The 23,480-nt window shown below is 34.1% G+C and overlaps 1 protein-coding gene and 1 pseudogene across 1 annotated transcript; both read left to right on the top strand.

The window, feature by feature from the left end:
• The first annotated feature begins 7,899 nt into the window (after positions 1–7,899).
• Positions 7,900–8,948, top strand: LOC107029983 (putative wall-associated receptor kinase-like 16). Its single transcript, XM_027911934.1, is given in 5 exon segments — positions 7,900–7,951; positions 7,954–7,983; positions 7,986–8,306; positions 8,348–8,557; positions 8,731–8,948. Coding segments are annotated over 5 exon segments (831 nt in total).
• A 12,404-nt stretch (positions 8,949–21,352) lies between these two features.
• LOC107029984 lies at positions 21,353–22,937 on the top strand (annotated as a pseudogene).
• Positions 22,938–23,480: the final 543 nt, after the last annotated feature.

The following is a 23,480-nucleotide window of genomic DNA, read 5'->3' on the forward strand; positions in this document are numbered from 1 at the left end:
TATCAAATTTGATTCTCTTAGTATGGTGTATGCCTTCACAATGTTTTATTTTTGCCTGATGTAAAATGGGGGAAGCAACTGCATATGAGTTATGTGTACCTATTCAATGCAAGCAGATAAAAACTTTTATAGTCAAAAAGGGGGAATTCGTTAAAATCTCGTTGTTTTGAAGTATGACAAAGTTAAGGAGTTGTAGACGTAACATGACAAAAGGGAGAAAATACATGTTTATTTGCTGTGTTCGTAATGTATGTTTGTCATTATCAAAAAAGGGAAATTTTTTAATCTCTTTGTATTTTGAAAGATGGCAAAGTTGCACCGAACAGGTAACATCAACATGTTTCAGCGAATTCAAGGTTGCATAAGGAATACACATTTTAGCCAAACCAAGTCCAAAATGGAATTGGCGTTCAACAAAGTTTTTCTTACTTATTTAAGGAAAATTGATAATGTTTTCTTACTTATTTAAGGAAACCTTATGCGTAAGTTTTTCCTAGAAGTTTTACTAATTAAGGAAAAATTGCTGGACATGTTTACATGTATCCAAGTCAAGTGCAACTAGGAGTTCTACGTGAAGAGGGACTTCGAATTTTGAGGCGGCAGTGATGAAGAAGTCCAAGTAGAGTTTGGTTTACAAATGCGTTCGAATTGGCGGCTTAGTACAAGTTCAACAACGCAGAAATCTATTTAAGGAAATTATGTTTTCTTATTTAAATAAGGAAAGTGTGCTTATTTAAATAAGGAAAGTGTGCTTTCTTATTTATTCAAGGAAAATATGTTTTCTTATTAAACAAGGAAAGTGTGCCTTATTATTTATTTAAGGAGAAGTTTTTAAAGTTGAGTTCAACAAAGATTTGTTGAAGTTGATATGCAGTATCTGTAGAAACAAAGTCCGAGTAGAAGTCAACAAGGATTTGTAGAAGACAAATACAAGTTGAATCGTACAAGGATTCGTTGAAGTTCTGATCAATAAATAGGGAGCTATTTGCATCAGAAAAGATTGTGCACTTACATAGAGAGAAGATCAAAATACGATCAAGAGTTTTGAGATTTATTGGGAGTGTTGTAATCTTTTGTTGAGACTTGAAGTTTAATTAAGTGGAGTTAAGTCCTACAGAGGTGTAGGTCGTGGTTTTTACCCTTAAGAAGTGGGTTTTTCCGCGATAAAGTATTGTTCTATTATTTTATTTGCTTCACAAAACATAACTGCTATAATCTGCAAAGGAACATATAGAATAAACCTGTTCCTTAAGCGATTTTGGGAGTCAGAATTCGAGCAGAAACTCTATTACAATTTACTAACGTATTTGACACTCTATTCCAAATCCAATGTACTAAAAGATTCTCCATATATAATTGGCTGCATATAAAGTTGTCAATTCTCTTCCACATGAAAAGTCTGACGTACCTATAAAAGGACCGGTGAATCAAAGTATTAAAAATCACAACAAACACATAATACTTATTTACTTCCCTATATAGTCTTCTTTAACAATGGCTCCTAATTGTGTGATGATTGTTTCTCTGATGACATTTATTTGCTTTTCACTATGTTTTGGTGATGATGTTATGTTACAAACACACAACAATCTCATAACCAAACCTTACTGCAATGACAGTTGTGGAAATGTCAACATCCCTTTCCCATTTGGTATGACACGAAATTGCAGATTAAACAATTAGTTCCTTGTCACTTGTGATTACACCTTTCAACTAGCTCCCCGTCTTTTTTTCAATGACATCACTATTCAAATCACAAGCATATCTCTCTCTGGGCAACTTACATTCTTCCAACTCATATCCAAATATTGTTATAAATATGGGGTAAACACGGAGAATAACACTCCATGGATATCATTAACACCATTGCTTGCTGTTAGCAACACCGCGAATATGTTAATAGCGATTGGCTGTGACACATATGTTATAGTTCAGGGTTATTATTCAAAGTTTAAAAGTATGACGACTATGCATTACTCCTACATAACAGGATGTACGTCCATGTGCAATAGTCTTGATGATGCTGATAATAACACATGTTCCGGAGTTGGTTGTTGCAAGACATCCATCCCTAAGGCAGCATGGAATGTTACTATAATAATTAAGCAATTATGATAATTACACTTATATGAACGATAACCCTAGTTGCAGCTACGCTTTTGTGGTTGAAGATACTAACCCTTATGCTAATTTTTCAAAGAATAACCTCGAAAGTTTGAAGAACATGGATAAACTTCCACTTGTTCTAGATTGGGTAATTGGTAAAGGAACATGTGAAATAGCTAAGAGAAACTCGACTGCACATGGATGTAAGAGTAAGAACAACTATTGTTATAATGATTCAAATGGATATTGATGTTTCTGCAAGCAAGGATATGATGGGAATCCATACCTGAAAGATGGTTGTCAAAGTATGTATATATATAGGAAAAATAATATCTTTAGAAAATGCTCAAGTTTATTATAGGCTACTTAAGGCCACTTGAGATGATTACAATCATCAACTACATCACTATTTATACTACTCAAAATAGAAAACAAAAAGTCTTGCACAAATAACTAAATACATGTATCACAATTTACTAGATACATGTACTACGAAATTCTAAAAAGACTTCTTGAAAATCTAAGAGACAATTTTGGAAGACTAAACATTGATGCATTAATTCCAACACTCCCCCTTAATGCATTTGCTTGATAACTCCAATGCGATCTCATAGATAGAAAATTTTTTCTCTAGGAAGTGCTTTGGTGAAGATGTCAGCAAGTTGTTCTCCTGTCTGACAATAATGCAACTGAATTTCACCTTTCTCTTGTGCTTCTCGGATAAAATGATACTTGATGGAAATATGCTTTGATCTTTCATGGCTGACTGGATTCTCGGCAATTGCAATTGCTGATCTGTTATCATAATACAGAACAGTCCTTTTTTTTTGTTTTTCACCAATGTCTTCAATTATTCTCCTAAGCCAAATAGCTTGAGAAGTAGCCTTGGATGCTGAAACATATTCTGCTTCGGCAGTGGATTGAGCAACAACACTTTGCTTTTTTGATAACCAAGAACAAATGCTTGATCCAAATTAGAAAGCATAACCAGAAGTACTCTTCATGTCATCTATACTTCCAGCCCAATCACTCTCAGAATAACCAATTAAGTTCAAATTTCCACCAAATTTGTACATTATCCCATAATCCATTGTTCCTTGCAAGTAGCGTAGAACACGCTTTGCAGCTCCAAAATGCACTGGGCTTGGTTCTTGCATGAATCTGGATAATAAACTAGCAGCAAACATAATATGTGGCCTTGTTGAAGTAAGATATAGCAAACCTCCAATCAAACTCCTAAAAAGTGAGCTATTAACTTTCTTTTCTCCATCATCTTTTCTAAACTTCTCATTTGCTGCTAATGGTATGGCCACAGACCTGCAATCCATCATTTTGAAATATTGAAGAATACTTTTTGTATACTTCTTTTGAGAAATGAAAATTTCTTCTTTCACTTGAGAAACTTCGATGCCCAAGAAATTTTTTAGCAACCCAAGGTCACTCATTTCATAAGCTTGCATCATATCTTGTTTGCAATTTTGCATCATCTTTACATCATTTCCTATAAAGAGCAAATCATCCACATAGAGACAAACAATGATAATGCTGCCATGTTCTTTCTTCACATACAATGTGGCTTCACTTTTACTTCTCTGAAAATTATTTTTCAGAAAGTATGTATCAATTTCATTGTACCAGGCTCTTGGAGCTTGCTTCAGCCCGTATAGAGCTTTTTTAGCCTGTACAACTTTTCTTCTCCCCTTGAACAAAAAATCCTTGAGGTTCCTCAACATAAATCTCTTCATCAAGTTTTCCATTCAGAAATGCTGATTTAACAGCAAGTTGAAATATTTTCCATTTCTTTTGTGCAGCAACAACAATTACAGTTCAAATTGTCTCAAGACGAGCAACTGGAGAGAAAGTTTCATAAAAATCAATACCTGGTTTTTGCGTGAAGCCTCTAGCAACCAACCTTGCTTTGTGCTTTTGAATATCTCCTTCCTGATTGAGTTTGATTTTGTAAATCCATTTTAGGCTTACAACTTCTCTTTCTCTAGGAATAGCCACAAGCTCCCGAGTATTATTTTGTCGATCATTCGAATTTCTTCTTGCATGGCTTTCTTCCAAACATCATGCTTTATTACTTTGTCATAATTTTCTGGCTCAACACCGGCAAAATTACATCTTTGATAAAAGTCACTCAACATTTTTGTTCCTCTTGGAGGCGGTTCTTCATTATCTGAATCTGGGATTTCTCCCCCTTGAGAGACATCTTCATCTTTCTTATCCTCTTCTTGATTTGAAGATATGATAGCAGTATTCTCTATCTTTTTATCCTCCCAATTCCATGTTGTTTTTTCATCAAAAATGACATCTCTACTTACAACAAGTTTGTTAGTTTTGACATCGAGAAGCCTATATCCTTTTGTCACATCACTATAACCAAGAAAAACACATTTTTGACTTTTTTCATCCAATTTTGTTCTTTTCTCAGTAGGTACATGAGCATAACAAATACACCCAAAAATTTTAAAATGACTTACAGAAGGTTTAATTCCACTCCAAGCTTCAACTGGTGTCTTGTCCTTTAGTGCCTTTGTTGGACACATGTTAAGGATGTGAACTGCTGTATGCACTGCTTCTACCCAAAAATATTTTGGCAGCCCTTTCTCATTCATCATAGTTCTGGCCATTTCAAGAATTGTTCTATTTCTTCTTCCAGATACACCATTTTGTTGAGGAGTATACCCTGTTGTAAGTTGCTTCTGAATGCCTTCATTTTCGCAATATTCTTCAAATTCTCGACTTGTGTACTCACCTCCTCGATCACTGCGAATGGTTTTGATGCTGCAACATTTTTGCTTCTCAACAAGGGCTTTAAATCTCTTGAATGTAGCAAATGCTTCTGACTTTTCTTTCAAGAAATACACCCAAGTCATTCTTAAGAAATCATCAATAAAGATTAGAAAATACCTTTGACTTCCAAGAGATGGAGTCTTCATTGGTCCACAAATGTCGGTATGAATTAGTTCCAAAAATACACTTGCTCTCCAAGACACCCCTTTTGGAAAAGACTTCCTGTGTTGCTTTCCCATTATACAACTTTCACATGTATCCACCTCAGTATGTATCTCAGGAAGGCCTTGCACCATGTCCTTTTGCTTGAGAAGCTTTAAACCATGAAAATTCAAGTGACAAAATCTTTTGTGCCAAAGCCATGAATCATCTACAATTTCATTTTTTAATGCATTGTAATGAAATTGCAAAGGGAAGTTTCTTTTTATCATCTTTACTTCAACAATGACTTGATTTGGCTCAATTTTATCATAAATCTTGCAATAATTATCTTTAAACACAAGATAATAACAATTTTCCATGAGTTGACCAACACTAAGCAAATTTTCTTCCAAGTCAGGTACATAAAGAAAATCATGAATTTGCTTACCGCATCCTTTCATGTTGATCCAAAAAGTACCTTTACCTTTCGCATCAACTAAGGCTCCATTCCCCATCTTCACTTTAGTAGTGATGCTATTATTAATTGAGAGAAAAGCCTTTTCATCTCCAGTCATGTGATTACTACAACCACTATCGACATACCATTCATTGCTTTTTGTTGAAGCATCAGATTTAGAAGCAAAGAAAAGATTTTCTTCCCTTTCTTCCTCATGTTTTTCACAAAAATTTGCTTGCTCCCGTTTCTTGTGCCAACAATCCTTTTCGACGTGGCCAAACTTTTTACAAAAGTTACATTGGGGCTTGCCTTTGTGCCAACATTTTTCTGCATTGTGATTAGTCTTTTTGCAAACTTTACAAAAAAGACTAGAGTTTTTCTCACCTTTTTCTTCAACCTTCTCGGAAGAACAATCATGATCCTGCTTCTTTTTTGACTTTTGATTTTTCATCTGATGATTTTTTGAGAAATTTTGAGAATTCTCATTTACTTTAGACTAGAAAGCCATCTCTTTGGGTTGATCTTCACGAAAAAATCTTCGCTTCTCGTGTGCACGAAATGATCCAACTAGCTCGTTGATGGAAAGCTTAGAAAGATCATTCGTCTCCTCAGTGATAGCAACGATGTACTCATACTTTTTTGTGACACTAATTAGAATCTTTTCCATAACTTGTTGGTCATTAATTGTATTACTATGATTTCTCATTTCATTAACAATATTCATGACTCTTGTGCAATATTCATCAATTTTTTCAGATTCTATCATCTTTAAATTTTGAAACTCTCTTCTAAGAGTTTGAAGATTTATAGTGCGTACCTTTTCGTCACCATACACCTCAGTTTCCAGAAAATCCAAAGCTTCCTTTGCAGTCTCACAAGTAGCAATTTTTGCAAAATATCTCTTGAGACTCCCATTTGGATTTTGCTCAAGGCTTTTGCATCTTGACGATACTTAGCCTCAAGATTTTTCATCTCTGCTGCTGTAAGATCACCATCGTTTTCTTGATCTTCAAAGCCATTTGCAACAATAGTCCACTAACCTTCAGCTTTCAAATGTGTTCTCATTCTTATCTTCCAGTATTCAAAATCAGTTCCATCAAAAAATGGAGTAAGAACAACTGAAGAATCAACACATTCATTTGTTTTGGATGCCATATTTTTTTCTTCACCTAACCTCAGATTTAGAACGAAAACTTGCTCTTCATACCAAGTTGAAATTAGGTCTTAGGCCTAACTCACACCCCAAAAGTTAGCTCAAAGGGAGGAGGATTGTCCAAGCCTTATAAGGAGTCCACCCATCTCATTAACCACCGATGTGGGACTTTAGTCATTCTTTAATACCCCACCTCATGCCCAGTGCTTAGCATCTGGTGCGTGGGCAATTTTGGATTTCGGGGGTCCCAATATTGGGTGAGATGGGCCCTGCTCTTATCCATTTTGTAGGAAATATGAAAGGAAAAATAATATCTTTAGAAAATGGTCAAGTTTATTATAGGCTACTTAAGGCCACTTGAGGTGATTACAATCATCAACTACATCATTATTTATACTACTCAAAATAGAAAACAAAAAGTCTTGCACAAATAACTAAATACATGTATCACAATTTACAAGATACATGTACTACGAAATTCTAAAAGGACTTCTTGAAAAACTAAGAGACAATTTTGGAAGATTAAACATTGATGCATTAATTCCAACATGTTTGTTAGTCTCCTAATATGTTTTTATATCAAATCTATTATTTTGAAAATGAATGTTTATGTTATCTTATGGTTGTGCTCTTTGAGTCTGCAGATATCGATGAATGTCTAGATCATAGCCGATGTGCCAAAAATGCCACTTGCCACGATACAGTTGGGAATTATGCATGCACATGCGACTCAAATTTCAATGGTGATGGTTATACTGGATGCAATCCTCAGAGAAAATGCAGAATATTTATCTTATCATCGGTACCTTTCTTAAATTCTTTGGAATCCTGCAGATCAATTCTCACCCTTAATTAGTTCCATCAAATATTACTACTTGTTTGATTATTTCTTTCACAATTGAACCCAAAAAAAAGACCACGGAATAAAATGGGCAACAATTTTATTTTCACGCATACAGAGAAAGAGTTCTTTCAAGTTGAAACATCTATATAAATAGTATACGTTAATTTTAGTAATATATTTTTATTACAGGTGTTACAATAGGGATTGCTTTAATGGTGTTTATAATATTTGGCTGGTAATATACTGCATTTCAAAGGAGAAAAATATTAATGATGAAGAAGAAGTTATTCCAAGAAAATGGTGGATTAGTTCTACTGCAACGAATTAAAGTAGGGAAAGAGGGATCAAGTCATAATAATACAATAAAGATTTTCACAACAGAAGAGCTAGAAAAATCAACTAATGGCTTTTGACAAAGACAGAGTTGTTGGTCAAGGAGGTCTTGGAACTGTTTACAAGGATATCTGAAAGATAATTGTATCGTTGCCATAAAAAATGCAAGTTAATTGATCGCAATCAAATTGAACAATTCATAAATGAAGTCCTTGTCCTTTCCCAAATCAACCATAGAAATGTGGTTAAGCTCTTAGGTTGTTTCCTTGAGATGGGAGTTCCACTATTGGTGTATGAATTTATCAACAATGGAGCACTTTCTGAACACTTACATAATAAATTAAAGGCGTCAACTCTTTCTTTGGTTATTCATCTGAAAGTTGCTGCAGAAACTGCTGGATTACTTTCCTACTTACACTCAGCAGCTTACCCTCCTATCATTCATAGAGATATTAAGTCAGTCAACAGGATCCCTAGTAAAGCCAATTTAATGATGGCCGCTTATCTGAGTAAGAAGACGATGGCTCAATTCTTCTAGACAAAAGCTACACAACCAAAGTGTCTGATTTCGGAGCATCCAGGTTGGTTCCTGCTGATCAAACCGAGATATCTATATTAGTTCAAGGAACTCTAGGATATTTAGATCCTGAATACTTGCAAACAAGTCAACTCACAGAAAAAAATGATGTATACAGTTTTGGAGTAGTGCTTGGAGAGCTACTAACCGGTAGAACGGCTCTATGTTTTCAAAGGCCAGAAGAAGAGAGAAGTTTAGCATATCTTTAGTGGAAAAGGGTCATTTGTTCGATATTCTAGACGACAGTATAGTCTGTGATGAGGGAAATGCAGGGCAATTGAAAAATGTTGCTGTGATTGCTCAAAGGTGCTTAAATGTTTAAGGGGATGATCGACCTACAATGAAGGAAGTTGCAGCAGAAGTGGAAGCTGGATCGAGATTGAAGCACTCGTGGGCTCAAACTGATCAACATTCAGAGGAGATAGAGTCCTTATTGCAGGACACTCAACCGTTGGGATTTGGATACGAATATAGTGAACACTGTGTCCATATTGATAGTATAACGAGCCACATAACTTTACCATTTCCTGGAGGAAGGTGATCAATCATGAATGTTAATTTTTCTCTGCAATACGAACTCAAAACAGCCACAGCTTCAACCTGAATTTATTTGCATCTCTTTTACTTTTTGGAAGATAATAAAATTAATGTAAATGTACTAATTATGAATTTTAATAATAGTTGACACGTTTTGATGTTCTTCTTACACTTGAACAGTTCTTTTTAAAATTGTTTTGTTTCTCCACTTATATGTTTAGCATGTATTTTTGGTTCAAGGTCGTTAAAGAAAAAATACAGAAGGTAGCTGAAACAAATTTTGGTGATCTACAAACATATATATAAAAATCAGGTCCTTAGGAAGTATCAATAAGGAACTAGTTAATCAGCAAAATGACTAGAGATGGTTGTTGATGAGACAGCGGGGTAAAACAGATTCAAAATGCAAGAAGGATTCTTTAAGAAATTGAGATTATGAGATAAGCACATAAATCAAAGAACATAAATTCAATAAAAATATTGCTATGTTTGCATAAAAGGAAAGATTTTTTGAATTATGAGAAGCCCCGTATACTTGAAAGCTTAAGTACCGCATTCAGATATTTAATAAACTATCTAATCCTATGAGCATACTTTTCCAGGAAAATGTAGTAAAACTATGAAATAGGGCATGATAAGCTATGACTGGAAACTCCCCTACTCTATACTGGTGAAATCATCATCTCTCCTCTCTCACAAGGTACGAGGAACATACTTCTCCAGGAAAATGTAGTAAAACTAGGTCTACGTAAAAGGAAGTGAATCGATAGGTCCACACTCAACATAAACCAGCCACTATAACTGCATTTCCCATCAGCTGGAAAATTACAAAATCCACTCCATATCTCTCTATTTCCCTCATCGTACCAGTGGCGGAGTCAGAAATTTCACAAAGCGTATCCAGAAATAATAAAAACTCTTTTCAAAAAGTAGAACTAGTGAGATTCAAACACATGAGCACTACCTCATTCCAAAGAGGTGAAACCACTAGGCTACAATAGCTTATTGTGTTAAGGGTGTCCAAAACATGTTATTTAATCATTTCGTGGATCATTTTACTTATGTGTACAATATTTCATGATAGTCAATGATAAACTCATAATCGTCCTCACTAGGCTTCACCTTGGTGAAGCTCTATAATAGATCATGCTCCTCTTTAGTTATGACTGGTGCAGTCACAAGCCTCAGAAACTCACCTGAACTAGAAATTTGATCCATCCACAGAGCCATAGTTGCAACATGCTGAACTCCCAAAAACTAATCTGCGTGAACTGTGGGCGTAGTTGTTGTCCATTTGTATTCCTAAGATACTTAGAACAAAATTTTGAAGAACTCGGTAAGACACAACAAAGTTTACGAACATTTTCATAACTAGAAAACTAAAATTAGTAGAGAAACTAGAATAAAAAACAAATTAGAAAAAATATATGAAATATTTTTCTTAAAGAAGAATTGTTGTCAATCTGTGTTTAAAAAATCTTACTGATTCCAACAAACTTTACAGAAACACGAAGTAACTAAAGTTTAATGAACCAGTGAAGAATAGAACAACAAAAATTAATTCACAAATCTAAAATTTGTAACACATACCAAAATTTGAAAAAGCAGAAAGAAGATCAAGCCCACTGAATGCACAGTGTCCCCTTAAGAAAATTATTCCCCTCTGGTATCCGAGGTTTGATTCGGAATATGTCCTCCCAGGGTAGAAAGATCTCAATCAACAATCTATTGATACCCAAAACGCTGGTCCAGCGAGCCACTCAACGTCAGCAAAGTACACTTACAATACTAGATTTAGTAGTAGTAGAAGAAGTCCAGAAAATTCTATATTCCATATATATATATATATATATAATGAGAGAAAATCCCTCAATTTATAGAACAAAGGGTAGTGTGAGAAGGTTCTTATTGTGCCTTACTGGAATCACAAACCTTTGGAAAAGTCACAATCTTTCAGAAAGGTCGTCACCTTTCATAAAAGTCACAACTTTTCATGAAAGTCATAACTTTTCATAAAAACCTTAACCTTTCATAAAGTCGCAACTCTTCATAAAAGTCGCAACTCTTCATTTTCCATTCACACCTTTTAAACCCAACATTAGTCCCATTACTTTCCAATTACCTCTCGAACTAGTACATCTACCTCTTTGTCACAATATCTAGAGTCTCTTGAGGTGCAGTGGAATCATTCCTATCTTTCACCTGTTAAACAACTAGATTTCTAGTCCCGACTGGATTGCTACTCTCATCCTACCTCTGGCTCATCCTTAACTTTGAGTCACAGAGCGGCAACTGGTTCAAGAACCTTGGCTTTGCCTCATCCGAATGTATTCTTACCTTTTGTGAGAGAAAAGAATGATGAGTCATATACCAATTTGGATCACCATAGAACATTTATAATCAAGTAATAGCATGAAGTAAATAAAAAGTAAGTTTTCCTAGTAACATATAGCCTCTCGAAGAGCAATATAGACATCTTTGTACTAATTAGTAAGACTCCGCTAGACCAATCATAGTATGATTATATCAACGAACCTAAAACTCTGATACCAACCTTGTCATGACCCAAAGCATCATGACTGGAAACCACACCAATCCCCCTTTGTGCTACCAACACTTAACATCCTAACTTAACCAACATCCAAGAATAAGTCTAAAAGAATTAAATAAATAGCAGAAGTCTAAACTATTGTTTCCCCAGAATTCAAAAGTCACCATACTAAAATATAATATTTAATTAAAAATTTCTAAAGTCACCATACTAATATATTGTAGAAAATGAATAGATAATAAGTAATCTCAAGGTTTGAAGGGAATCACATCAAAATAAGGAAGATTTTGCGGCAGTTCCATTTAGCTCACCCTCAGATTTGGAAATAACTTACCTAAATAAAGGGTCAAGTAGACGCCTCTGGATCATAGTCTGCACTCAAAAGAAATTGTAGGAGTCGCATCCATACTAATACTATGTATTTGTAGACATCATATGTCGACTAAGATTAGTAACATATATATAATCACATTTATAAAGCAAGTAAACAAGTAATTTCATATAGTCAAACACATGTCACAATATATCAATAGAGTCATCATAAATCACTAACAATTATATGTGCAAATAGATATAGTTAAAATCATCATAATTCTAACATATCACAATCCATTCACCAATGTACTGAGCAAGAACACTGTATATGGACCAGCACTATCGAAGTACAACTCTAACAATTTATATGAGTATAAGTAGCATATTTTATATATGCCTTCTTGGTGAATTGCTCAAAGAATGGGTTTTTGAAATTTTAGCATGTTTCACAGTGTTACACTGATGCTCACTGTAAAATTTTTGAATTTTGAAAAAAGTATTGCCTTGTCTTTTATTGAAGTTTCAATGTGTGTAAAAGTGATGTATATTATCATGTTTAATGTTTGAGTAGGTATTTCCTCCATAAAAGAAGGATAAGGGTGAGTTTGAAATTATGACGTTGATACAAAAGTTGCATGTGCTGCAAAGTGTGTGAAAGTGTGAAATTAGTGTTCCTTGTTAGTTGGTTCTTTGATTGTGAATGTTTTACCGTGAATTAATGTGTTATATGATGCTAAGCGAGTCCTTGATGGTCTTAAAGTTTTAGTGTCATTTGAGGACGAATGTTATTCCAAATGGGGGAGAATGTAACACCCTAAAACGAACTAAGGAAAACTAGAGCTTCGCGAATGTTTCTTGAGTTAATTTTGTGTTAAAATGAGTTATATTAGTGTCCTTGGCAGTGTGTGAAGTTTTACTAAGTTCGTAGGTCAAACGTTTGAGAACGTCCATGGCATTCGCAAAGTGTGCCTTAGAAAGTGCTTGTGTGTATTGATGTGTTTGAGTGAGTTTTACGTGTTCGATTTGTTTGAAATTGGTGTGGGATGTTCCTAATACATATACTACTATGTTTAGGGGTTTAACTTCCGGGTAAGACCCCACCTAGGACCCACGAGGGGCCCTTGAAGAGGACCCCATCTCTTGGCAAGAAGCTGCCAAATCAGTGGCCAAACGTCGACCCAAGGGACGGTCCGTTTGTCAAAAAACGATCCATCGACCATGGTATTAGATTGGAACTTCAAGACAACTATTTAAAGGAGCTAAGTCCCAACCAACGACCCTCCACCAACGGGCCGTCGATGGACAAACGGTCCGTTGGTTGGAGCCGTCTGTGAGGACTGCCCAAAAGTTGTCACGTTTTGTAGCTTTGGCTTGGGGTGTTTTTTAAATTCACCCCAAGTCTTTTATGACCCTAGGACCATATTTTTAGTGTTTTTAAGGTATATTAAATTGTTTTTAAGTCCTATACCTAGACAAGACCCCTCACTTCAATATTAAAACTCTCTCTCTAAAAACAAACTCTCACCAAGTCACCATTGAAGCTAAGACTCAAGGAGAACTAGGAGGGCTAGTTTGGGTGTGTTTCTTCACCAACATTAGTGGGTTTCCTTATCATTGAGTTATGGTATCCATCATTGAACCCTCTTCCATTAAAGGAGTCATTTCAAATGATTTTAAAAAGGGTTTTCAAACTCTACTTTCTTCTATCTTTGATTCAAAGCATGGGTTTTCTTGTAAAAGTGTTTAATGATTCAAATGTGTTTCTTCTAGTATTAATTGATGATTTTAATGTCAAAACCCTAATTAACTCATGTTTATGCATATTTCCAACTTTTAGCTTAAGAAATGGGTTAAACGAACATGTTTGTGTAGGGCATGAACTTTGGTTTTCTCACGTTGTTATTATGATTTAGCTACTGCCCTATGGGACTTATCATGATGAAATATTGAGAAATTGGTTATAGGTGGTGATGTATTGGTTAAATGGTAAGTTGTTTATATTATGTAATTCTTATTATAAATTGCTCTTGAGTAGTATGGTCTACCTTCTTGGTGCGGTGTTTAATTGATGCATTTGGATATATTTGGTGTGTATTGTGAGTATGGATTTGAAGGAACAATGTGTGAAATGAATTGATAATTAAGATGGTTCTTGTTGATATGTGCTATGAAGCTTGAATTGTATGTCTTACTTAGATTATGCCTAATTGAAGTAAGCGTATATGTTGAGCATGCTAGTGTGTGAGAAATGATGAATGAAGATGTAAGCATGCCTACAATTCAATGTTATGAAAGTGATAATTTATGTGAACGGTGTGTTCACACATACACACGCACTCAAACTTTGAATGAATGAATGAATGAAGTTAAACAATGTGAATGAAAAGGGGAGTTTTGGGGTGACCACTCATTGTGAGTTGAGATGAAGTGTTTAGTAGCAAACTCACTACTCCCAAGAGCTTTCTAATTTAGCTTGGAGGATGTATACCCATTGTGAGTTGAGATGGGATGTCAAAAAGTTATCCTTGACCTTTAGTAATGAATGTATAAGACTCCGTGGGCGAAATTATTCTTAGCACGGAGAGGATATGAAGAAGGGTGGGTGCACATTGTGAGTAGACATGTCTTACCCAATGTACCTCTTGAGATGAGTACTCCTTGTTAGTAGAGAGCGAGTTACTTAGTAGCAATCTCCTTATCCCTTAACTATGCGGTCGCATAGGTGTAGCTATTGGACAAAGCCATGTAAAAGCTAAGAGAAAGACCCCATCCTAGGCAAGTGGGGGGACCCTCATCCGATAAGGGTAGTACTGGGATTCCATGTCTATCTCACATGGTCTATGTCGGTTAAAGCTGTTTTCCCACAAAAGAATGAAAGAACTAAGTCTCCTAAAAGAACGTACTACTTAGGGTAGGTGGTGGTATGGGACGCTATCTATCCGTTGCGCTAAGTAGACCTTCCAAAAGGGGAGTCTTGGTATTTTCTATGTGAAGAAGTTAGAAGTGTGACTAATGTAGGGTGCTTAATCCAAGGGAATCCTCAAGGAGCACTAAGTGGGAGTAGTAATATATGATGCTACTCTCACATTGCACTTAGTATAACTTATAGGTCCTATTGGAGAAGGGTACTTACATGAAATCCTTCTTGTATGAATGTGTCTCAAATGTCTAGCCAAGAGTGTGGATTTGATTCCTGAAGTAGGTAAGCCTATGGTTAGTAGTCTTAAGGATCGCTTTGGTGTGTGTTGAAGGGGGTGTATGGGTGTTCCCTTCTTGTCTTACCTTAGGGAGTCTTAGGATAACTTGATTAGGGAAACCTCTCAGGAAATGAGTTCACATTGCTTGGAATGAAGTATCCGCTATAACATATCACTGTTTTACTGTAATATTGCTTGATGTTACTACAATATGTCCTTTGGTTCTGAAATTATGGAATTCTTTTATTATGTGCTAAATTATGATGCTTATGTTATTCTAACTCTTAAATCATGAAAAATTTACTTATTTGGCATGAAAGCTTATTTTTACTAAAATGTCCCTTTTCGAATGCTTTTGCATATGTCATACTTAGTACATTGTTTTGTACTAACCCCATACTTTTCTATACTTAATAAGTATAGGTTGGAGGTGTTTGAAGACTAGAAGACAAGCTCGGGAAAGATTCTCTCAAGACTAAGTATGTCCTCATTTATTCGAGGCATAGTTGTATTTCTTAGTTTCTATTCTAAAGACTTACAATGTACTTTCATTTAATGTAAAGGGTCGTGTCCCTAAGATATTTATATTGTGTCTTTCAGTTGGCTTGTGTAGACAAGATAAAATCCTTAGATTTTATGAAAGATGCTCGCTTTATTAATTTATTCAAGAAAAGTTTTAATTCCGCACTAATTTTCATGTCTTATGTAATGAATGATAGCTAAGGCTTGTAAAAGACCTCCAAAAGATCAAGTACGCAATTGTTCCGACCCATAGGTTCTCCCTAACTTCTAGGGGGTACTTTCGGGTCGTTAAATGTAATTTTCCTAAATCCAAAGGATGTTATGGTATCATTAAACGTTATATACCATTTTTGTGAGTCTTGTTTAAGTCCATATGTTGACTTCTTTAGCTTACACACCAGTTGACCTTTTCCTTTGATTTTGGAACCCTTTGGTTGGTCCATATAAACATCCCCCTTCGAGGTCTACATTGAGGAAGACACTTGTCACATTCATTTGATGTAACTCTAAATCATAATGAACTACCAGAACCAAAACAATTATTAATGAGTCTTCCTTTGACAGTGGTGAAAAGGTCTCTTTGTAATCAATGCCTCTTTTTTTAGTGTATCTCTTGGCAAAAAGTTTGGATTTATATTGTTCAATATTACCATTTGAATCGCGTTTGGTCTTAAAGACGAATCTACACTCGATTATTTTAGAACTTTATGATAATTGAATGATATCCCAAACATTGTTGTATTCCAAGGATTTTAAATCTTTATTCATGACATCAATCCATTTATCAGACTCATTGTTTTCTGTGGATTGTGAAAAATGAAATCAAATATTTATTAATTTCAATGTCAAAAATCTGACTCTAGCAAATAAATCACATAATGGCAGTTTTTCTTTATGACATTGTTTGTGGTTCATTTGCGTTAGATACTTGTGAGTTAGTTCCTTTTTGAAGTGTTTCACCCAAATATTGCTCAACATTGTTAAAGTGTTCTTCCGCAAGAGGAACAACATTTGTGATTGGTGCGGAAATAGGTACATTCATGGGCAATGAAATATTTACCCTTAACTCATTAATTTTTATACTTTGTCATTTAACACTCCCACCAACTTCACCATTCTCAAGGAATTCTGCAAATAGATCTAGACACTATTCTGATTCATTACAATTTTCATAATATTTATCATCTTTATTTGATCTAATAATTTTCACTTTCTTATCTAATTGTCTTTCAACCTCTTTAACGTTCACTTTGAGTGCGTCCACTGCTTGAGATTTTTTTTCTTTCAACAAATAGATAAATCCTTAACGTGAATAATTGATAAAGGTTATAAAATATCTTTCTCCACCTAAAGATGGAACATCAAGGGGTCCACACATATCAGTGTGTATTATTTCAAGAAGCTGGGTGCTCCTTATGGCACCTTTCTTGGTATGTCCGATTTACTTTCCTTTAATGCAATCCAAACATATAGAAAGATCGTCAAAATTAAAATTTGGAAGAATTTAATTATTGTACTAATCTTTTTAATTGTTCTTTGGATACATGACCCAAACGTTTATGCCACAAATAAGCAGAACTTTCATTTAGTGAACTACGTTCAATTCCAACATTTTGATGAATAATAAGTAGGGATTCAGAAAAATTATTATCGAGTTTCAATCTATATAAACCATCAATAAGAACACCATAACTATAAAATAGTGATCTTATATAAATTGAAACATTCACATCCAAATTTAAAATCAAATACAGATACATCAAGTCATAAAAGGGAAATCAAATTTCTAAAAACTAACGGAACATAAAGAATCTGTAATAAAGAGGTGATGTCCAGTCTCCAAGATCAAACGATAAGTCCCTATGCCTTCAATTTTAGCCTTCATGCAAATTTTCCATGAATAAGAAAATTTTAATTTGGATTCGTAGTTTGGATCATAGTGAATTTCTGCAACATAGTGGATACATCAGTAGTTGCACCACAATCAAGCCACCAAGTATTATTTGGAACTTCAACTAAATTTTATTTGAAACATACAAAGGCACTAAATGTACCTTTCTTTTCAAATAAAGTTTTACGTTTCATGCAATCTTTCTGATAGTGTCCTTCATTTTACAGAAACGACACACGTCAGCCTTGAGTTCCTTATAAACATCCTCTGAAATTTTAGGAGATGTTTTTTTTATTAAAAAAAAAAACTTGTTGGCTTTCACTTCAAGTCCTTTACTATCTCCTTGACCCATGAGGTTAATGGAATGACCTCCTTGTTTCTTAAGTCTTGACTCCTCTTGAGTAAGTATACTGGACAATTTACTAACATCCCACTTATCCTTAATAGTGTTATAGTTAATTCGGAATGGTCCATACCCAAGAGGTAATCAGTTCAAAATTAATTGAACTAAGAACGTACCATCTACATTCATGTCCAAGGTCGAAAGTCTAGCTGCAATGTTAGTTATCTTGATGATATGATTTTGCATACTATGCGACCCATCAAATTTTCATGGTCGTGAGTTCAACCTTTAGTGTACCGGCGAGAGGTTTATCAGCAGAACGAAAACGTTCTTTTACAATCTTCAGGCATTCCTTGACACTTTCATTTGTGAAAAAGTACTTTTAATGTTGTTAGCAATAGTTATTTGCATGAACATAAGATCAATCTGTTAGAACGCTCCCATGATTTATGAGAAGACTTTTCATCATCACTACTCTTATCAGTAATGGCAGTGGGTTTGTCATTTAGCAGAGCCCAGTCAAGATTCATCACACCTAAGTGAAACTAGACTTGTTCATGTCATTCAGAGAAGTTCAATCCATTGTACACAGTAACAGACGAAGCATGCGAATGAAGAGAAATAACTGCAAAATAGATATAAATGCTCACAAATAAAAAAATCATGTGAATTCAGTAAAGCGATAAGAATATATCGTAATTCTTCTTTGGGTAGATACTACGACACATTATCATAATTTAAATGTCATTTTATCTTTAATAGGTGATTGAATATTTTTAATCAAACATGTACGACATCTTTGGATATACAATATACATTTGACTAAAAATTATAAATTTACCTCATAATTTTCACTATTTTTAGAATGATAGATTCACCTTTGGGTAAAACTTTTTTAAGTTCTAGCAATAGTGAAAATCAATTTATCTATTTAGTTTTCAATATTTGCATTTAATTAACCTTCATAGATAAATGACAATTTTATGAGTGCCTATTTTTCTTAACCATACTAGTTTGACCACTTTGGTGACTAACAAGCTATATGAATATAAATGTATACATAATCTCATAGAATTTTATGCATGTGAATAATTTTAAACATTTTAGTTTGGCCACTTTGGTGACTAACGAACTATAGATTCATAATACATGCATCAAGTGATCATAAACATGATATGTGTAGACGTTAATTTCTCTAGTTTGGTCATTTTGGTAACTAATATACTATATAAATATACAAAACACACATAATATCATAAAATTTTGTGCATGTGCATAGTTTTAAGCATTTTTAGTTTGACTATTTTTGTGACTAACTATAGAAACATAATACATGCACCAAGTGATTATAAACATGATATGTGTAGACGTTATTTCTCTAGTTTGGCCACTTTGGTGACTAACAAACTATATAAATTAAATATACAAAACAGACATACTATCATAAAATTTTGTGCATGGGCATAATTTTAAGCATTTTAGTTTGGTCACTTTGGTGACTAACAAACTATAGAAACATAATACATGCACCAAGTGATCATAAACATGATATGTGTAGATGTTAATTTCTCTAGTTTGACCACACTTTGGTGACTAACAAACTAGTGCTTAGTATACCGGCCACTTTAAGTTATTGCACAATCTAAAACAAACATAATTATTACATTATGAAATATTAATTTTTTCAGAATTTTGTGCACTCATTTAAAAGACAAATCATACATAAAAATGTTGTTACCATTAATCCTATGAAGGAGACTATCTAATTAAACCAACCCAAATTAATATTTGTCCAAACAATACACAACTATTAAATATTTACAGATAAAGTTTCTTTATTTTTCATAATTGCATAAAGTTTCTAACGAGATGCGGAGAAAAACGTTATAATGCATATAAATATCAAACACTAATTTTCTGCCACTACAAACGTCATTGAGAAAACTTCCTAGAAGAAAACAAAACTGCATCTATTTCTTCTTTTGGGAAATTTTTTCTGTACGTGAGTTTTATTATTATTATTATTTTTGTTATTATTATTGTTGTTGTTCTTATTATTATTATTATTATTGTTATTATTATTATTATTATTATTATTATTATTATTATTATTATTATTATTATTATTATTTTCTTTTTTTTATGAACTCAAGAAAAAAGAAACACTGATTTTCCTTGTTTCATGATCAAAAATTTAGATGTAAAACTTAAGTTTAAATATGAAGATTATCCGTTCAAACAATCCAGGATTGATGCCACATGTAAGATTAAATACTTTATAACATAATATCAGGATCTTGAACACGATAATTTTACATAGAAAACATTAGTGGTACATACATGATGAGGAAGACATCATCACAGAGAAAAACGGAAGCGTTAGTTGTAAATTTATTTCTACCTCCTTGTCCTAACTTTATGTTACCACAAGTGTAAGCAATGAAATTAATAAAGAGAATATGTGGTTACCCTAATGGGTGGAGGGATGACCAATTTATAGAGGTTATGATTTAATTTGGTACGTCCATCAAGTAACTAATGTACGGATGAGATCTATTCCTTATTTAATGCTCTTTATGGTATTACTTGGATTAAAAGTAAACTTAGGCAATAAGTAAGAAATTATTAGTAATAATTAATAATAATTCTTACATTGTCTGCTCCGATAGCGCTTGGAAGTGATTGCATAAAAATGGTGTCTCTTATTTTGAACCATTTGTGGTCTTTCTAATTAAGCCTACCTGGTTGATTTTGTTTTTCTGTAGGCCTAATTTTGTTGTTTGCACGCCAGTTTCTGTGGCGTCCTTGTTTGTCTTACATCTCTATCACGATTCATTAGTTGTCTCTACTTATCTGCATGTACGATAGTGTGAAATGGTAGTTATGAATTGTATATTTGAATAGCATCTTTTGATAGCAGGGAGAAAACACAACTTTAAAAGAATACCTCTTCTCTTTCTACCACTCTAGGCCATACATTCTGGAATACTTCTTTGTGAAAAATGTTTCTAATGAATGTTTTGTCTTCTTTGTCACCACCCACATTTAGCACAGTTAATCCTTCCTTTGTTGTTACTCAGGATAAGGCTACATAAATTTGTCCATGTGTGAATACCTGTTTTGGCATATATAGCCCTACCTGGTTTAGTGTTTGTCCTTGCATTTTATTGATTGTCATAGCGTAACATGTGGCTAACGAGTATCCCTCCTACCTAACAGGATGCATGTCCATGTGTAATAGTATTGATGATGTTGTTAATGACACATGTTCTGGGGTCAATTTTTGCCGGACATCCATCCCTAAGGGAACATGGAATGTCACCATAACACTAAGCAGCTATTATAATTATAACTATACTAATATGACAAACAATCCTAGTTGCAGCTATGCTTTTGTGGTTGATCAAACATCTTTCGACTTTTCTAAGAGTTACCTTAGCAGTTTGTAGAACACAAAGAATCTTCCTCTTATGCTAGATTGGGCAGTTGGTGAAGAAAAATGTGAAATGCTAAGACAAATTAAACTCGACTGCATATGCATGTAAGAGTAACAACAACTATTGTCATGATGGGAATCCATACCTGAAAGATGGTTGTCAAGGTATGTATATGTTTCTGAGTCTTCCTATATGATTTTATATCAAACCTATCATTTTACAAATGAATACGGTTGTGCTCTATGAGTCTGCAGATATCAATAAATGTGTAGATCCGCAACCAGATTATAGGTGTGTCAAACATGCCATTTGCACAATACAGATGGGAGTTATACATGCACATGCCGTCCAGATTCAGTGGTGATGGTCATACTGAATGCAATCGTGACAATCTTTAGAGAAAAATTCACAATATTTATCTCATTATAGGTACTTTTCTTAACTTCTTTGGAATTATTCAAGTATTTCTTTGATAATCCCCTCAAATATTACTACTCGTTTGATTATTTCATTCACAACTGAACCGAAAAAGAAAACCACAGATTTTAATGTATATATGTTAATCACATACTATTATTACAGGCATTACAACAGGGGTTGCTTTATTGGTTAGTATAGTATTTGGCTGGTCATATACTGCATTCCGTAGGAGAAAAATGTCAATGATGAAAGAGAAATTTTTTCAAGAAAATGGTGGATTCATTCTACAAAAGCGAGTCAGAAGGAAAGAAGGATCAAGTCATACCAATACAATAAAGATTTTTACAGCGGACGAGCTAGAAGAGGCAACTAATGACTTTGACAAAGATAGAGTTGTTGGTCTAGGAGGTTTTGGAACTCTGTACAAAGGATATCTAAAAGATAATTGCATCGTTTCCATAAAAAAGTTTAGGGTAATTTATTGTAATCAAATTGAACAATTCATAAATGAAGTCCTTGTCCTTTCCCAAATCAACCACAGAAATGTGGTTAAGCTTTTAGGTTGTTGCCTCGAGACTGAAGTTCCACTATTGGTGTATGAATTTATCAGCAATGGAACACTTTCTGAACACTTACATCATAAATTGAAGGCGTCATCTCTTTGTTTGGATATTCGTCTGAAAGTTGCTGCAGAAACTGCTGGAGTACTTTCTTACTTGCACTCAACAACTTACCCTACTATTATCCATAGAGATATTAAATCAGTCAACGTTCTTCTAGACAATAGCTACACAACCAAAGTGTCCGATTTTGGAGTATCCAAATTGGTTCCTACTAATAAAAAAGAGATATCTACATTGGTTCAAGGAACTCTAGGATATTTAGATCCGAGATACTTGCAAACAAATAATCTTAATGAAAAAGTGATGTATACAGTTTTGGAGTAGTGCTTGTAGAGCTCCTAATTAGTAGAAATGATTTATGTTTTGAAAGACCAAAAAAAAGAGAACTCTAGCACAACATTTCATATCTTCAATGGCAAAGGGTCATTTGTTAGAAATTCTAGACGAAAATATAGTCTGTGATGAGATAAATGCAGGGCAAATGAATTATGTTATTGTAATTGCACAAAGGTGTTTAAATGTTAGAGGGGGTGATCGACCTACAATGAAGGAAGTTGATGCAGAATTAGAAGCTGGATTAAGATTAAAGAACTCATGGGCTCAAACTGATCAACATTCAGAGGTGAAAGAGTCCTTATTGCACGCGGATTTGGATACTAATATAGTGAACATAGTATCCATATTGATAGTGTAACTAGCCATGTAACTTTACAATTTCCTGGGGGAAGGTGATTAATCATGCATGTTAACTTTGCTCAGTAACATGAACTCAAAACGACCATGACTTCAACATGAATTTCTTTTTCTCTTTGGCATGTCATAAATAGGAAGTTAGTTTGATTTTGTTACATCTCTTTTATTTGTCCGGAGATAATAAATTTGAGTGACAAGTTAACGTTAACTGTACTTATTATGTATCTCAGTAATAGTCTGTTGGGTTTTATTTTCCCTAAATTTCTTAAATAAATATATTTTCCTTTTAGGAAAAGGTTTTGGATTCACTAATCCTTTTCTTGTAGGAAAAGGTTTAGGACTCTATAAATAGGGGAATGTTCATCCTAACTTAATCAACATTCACAATGTAGTCCTAAGAGCTTTCAGAGTTTTGGTTAGGGGGAGAATTTGTGGGTCATAATCTTGATACGTTATCACTTGTGTGAACCTCCCATGTATTCTGAATGAATTGGTTGAGTTCGTTTCTCTCTTTATTTTGTACTCTCATATTAATAGTGGATTG

This window comes from Solanum pennellii, chromosome 9 (genome assembly GCF_001406875.1).
Source record: "Solanum pennellii chromosome 9, SPENNV200".
NCBI classification, from domain to species: Eukaryota; Viridiplantae; Streptophyta; class Magnoliopsida; order Solanales; family Solanaceae; genus Solanum; species Solanum pennellii.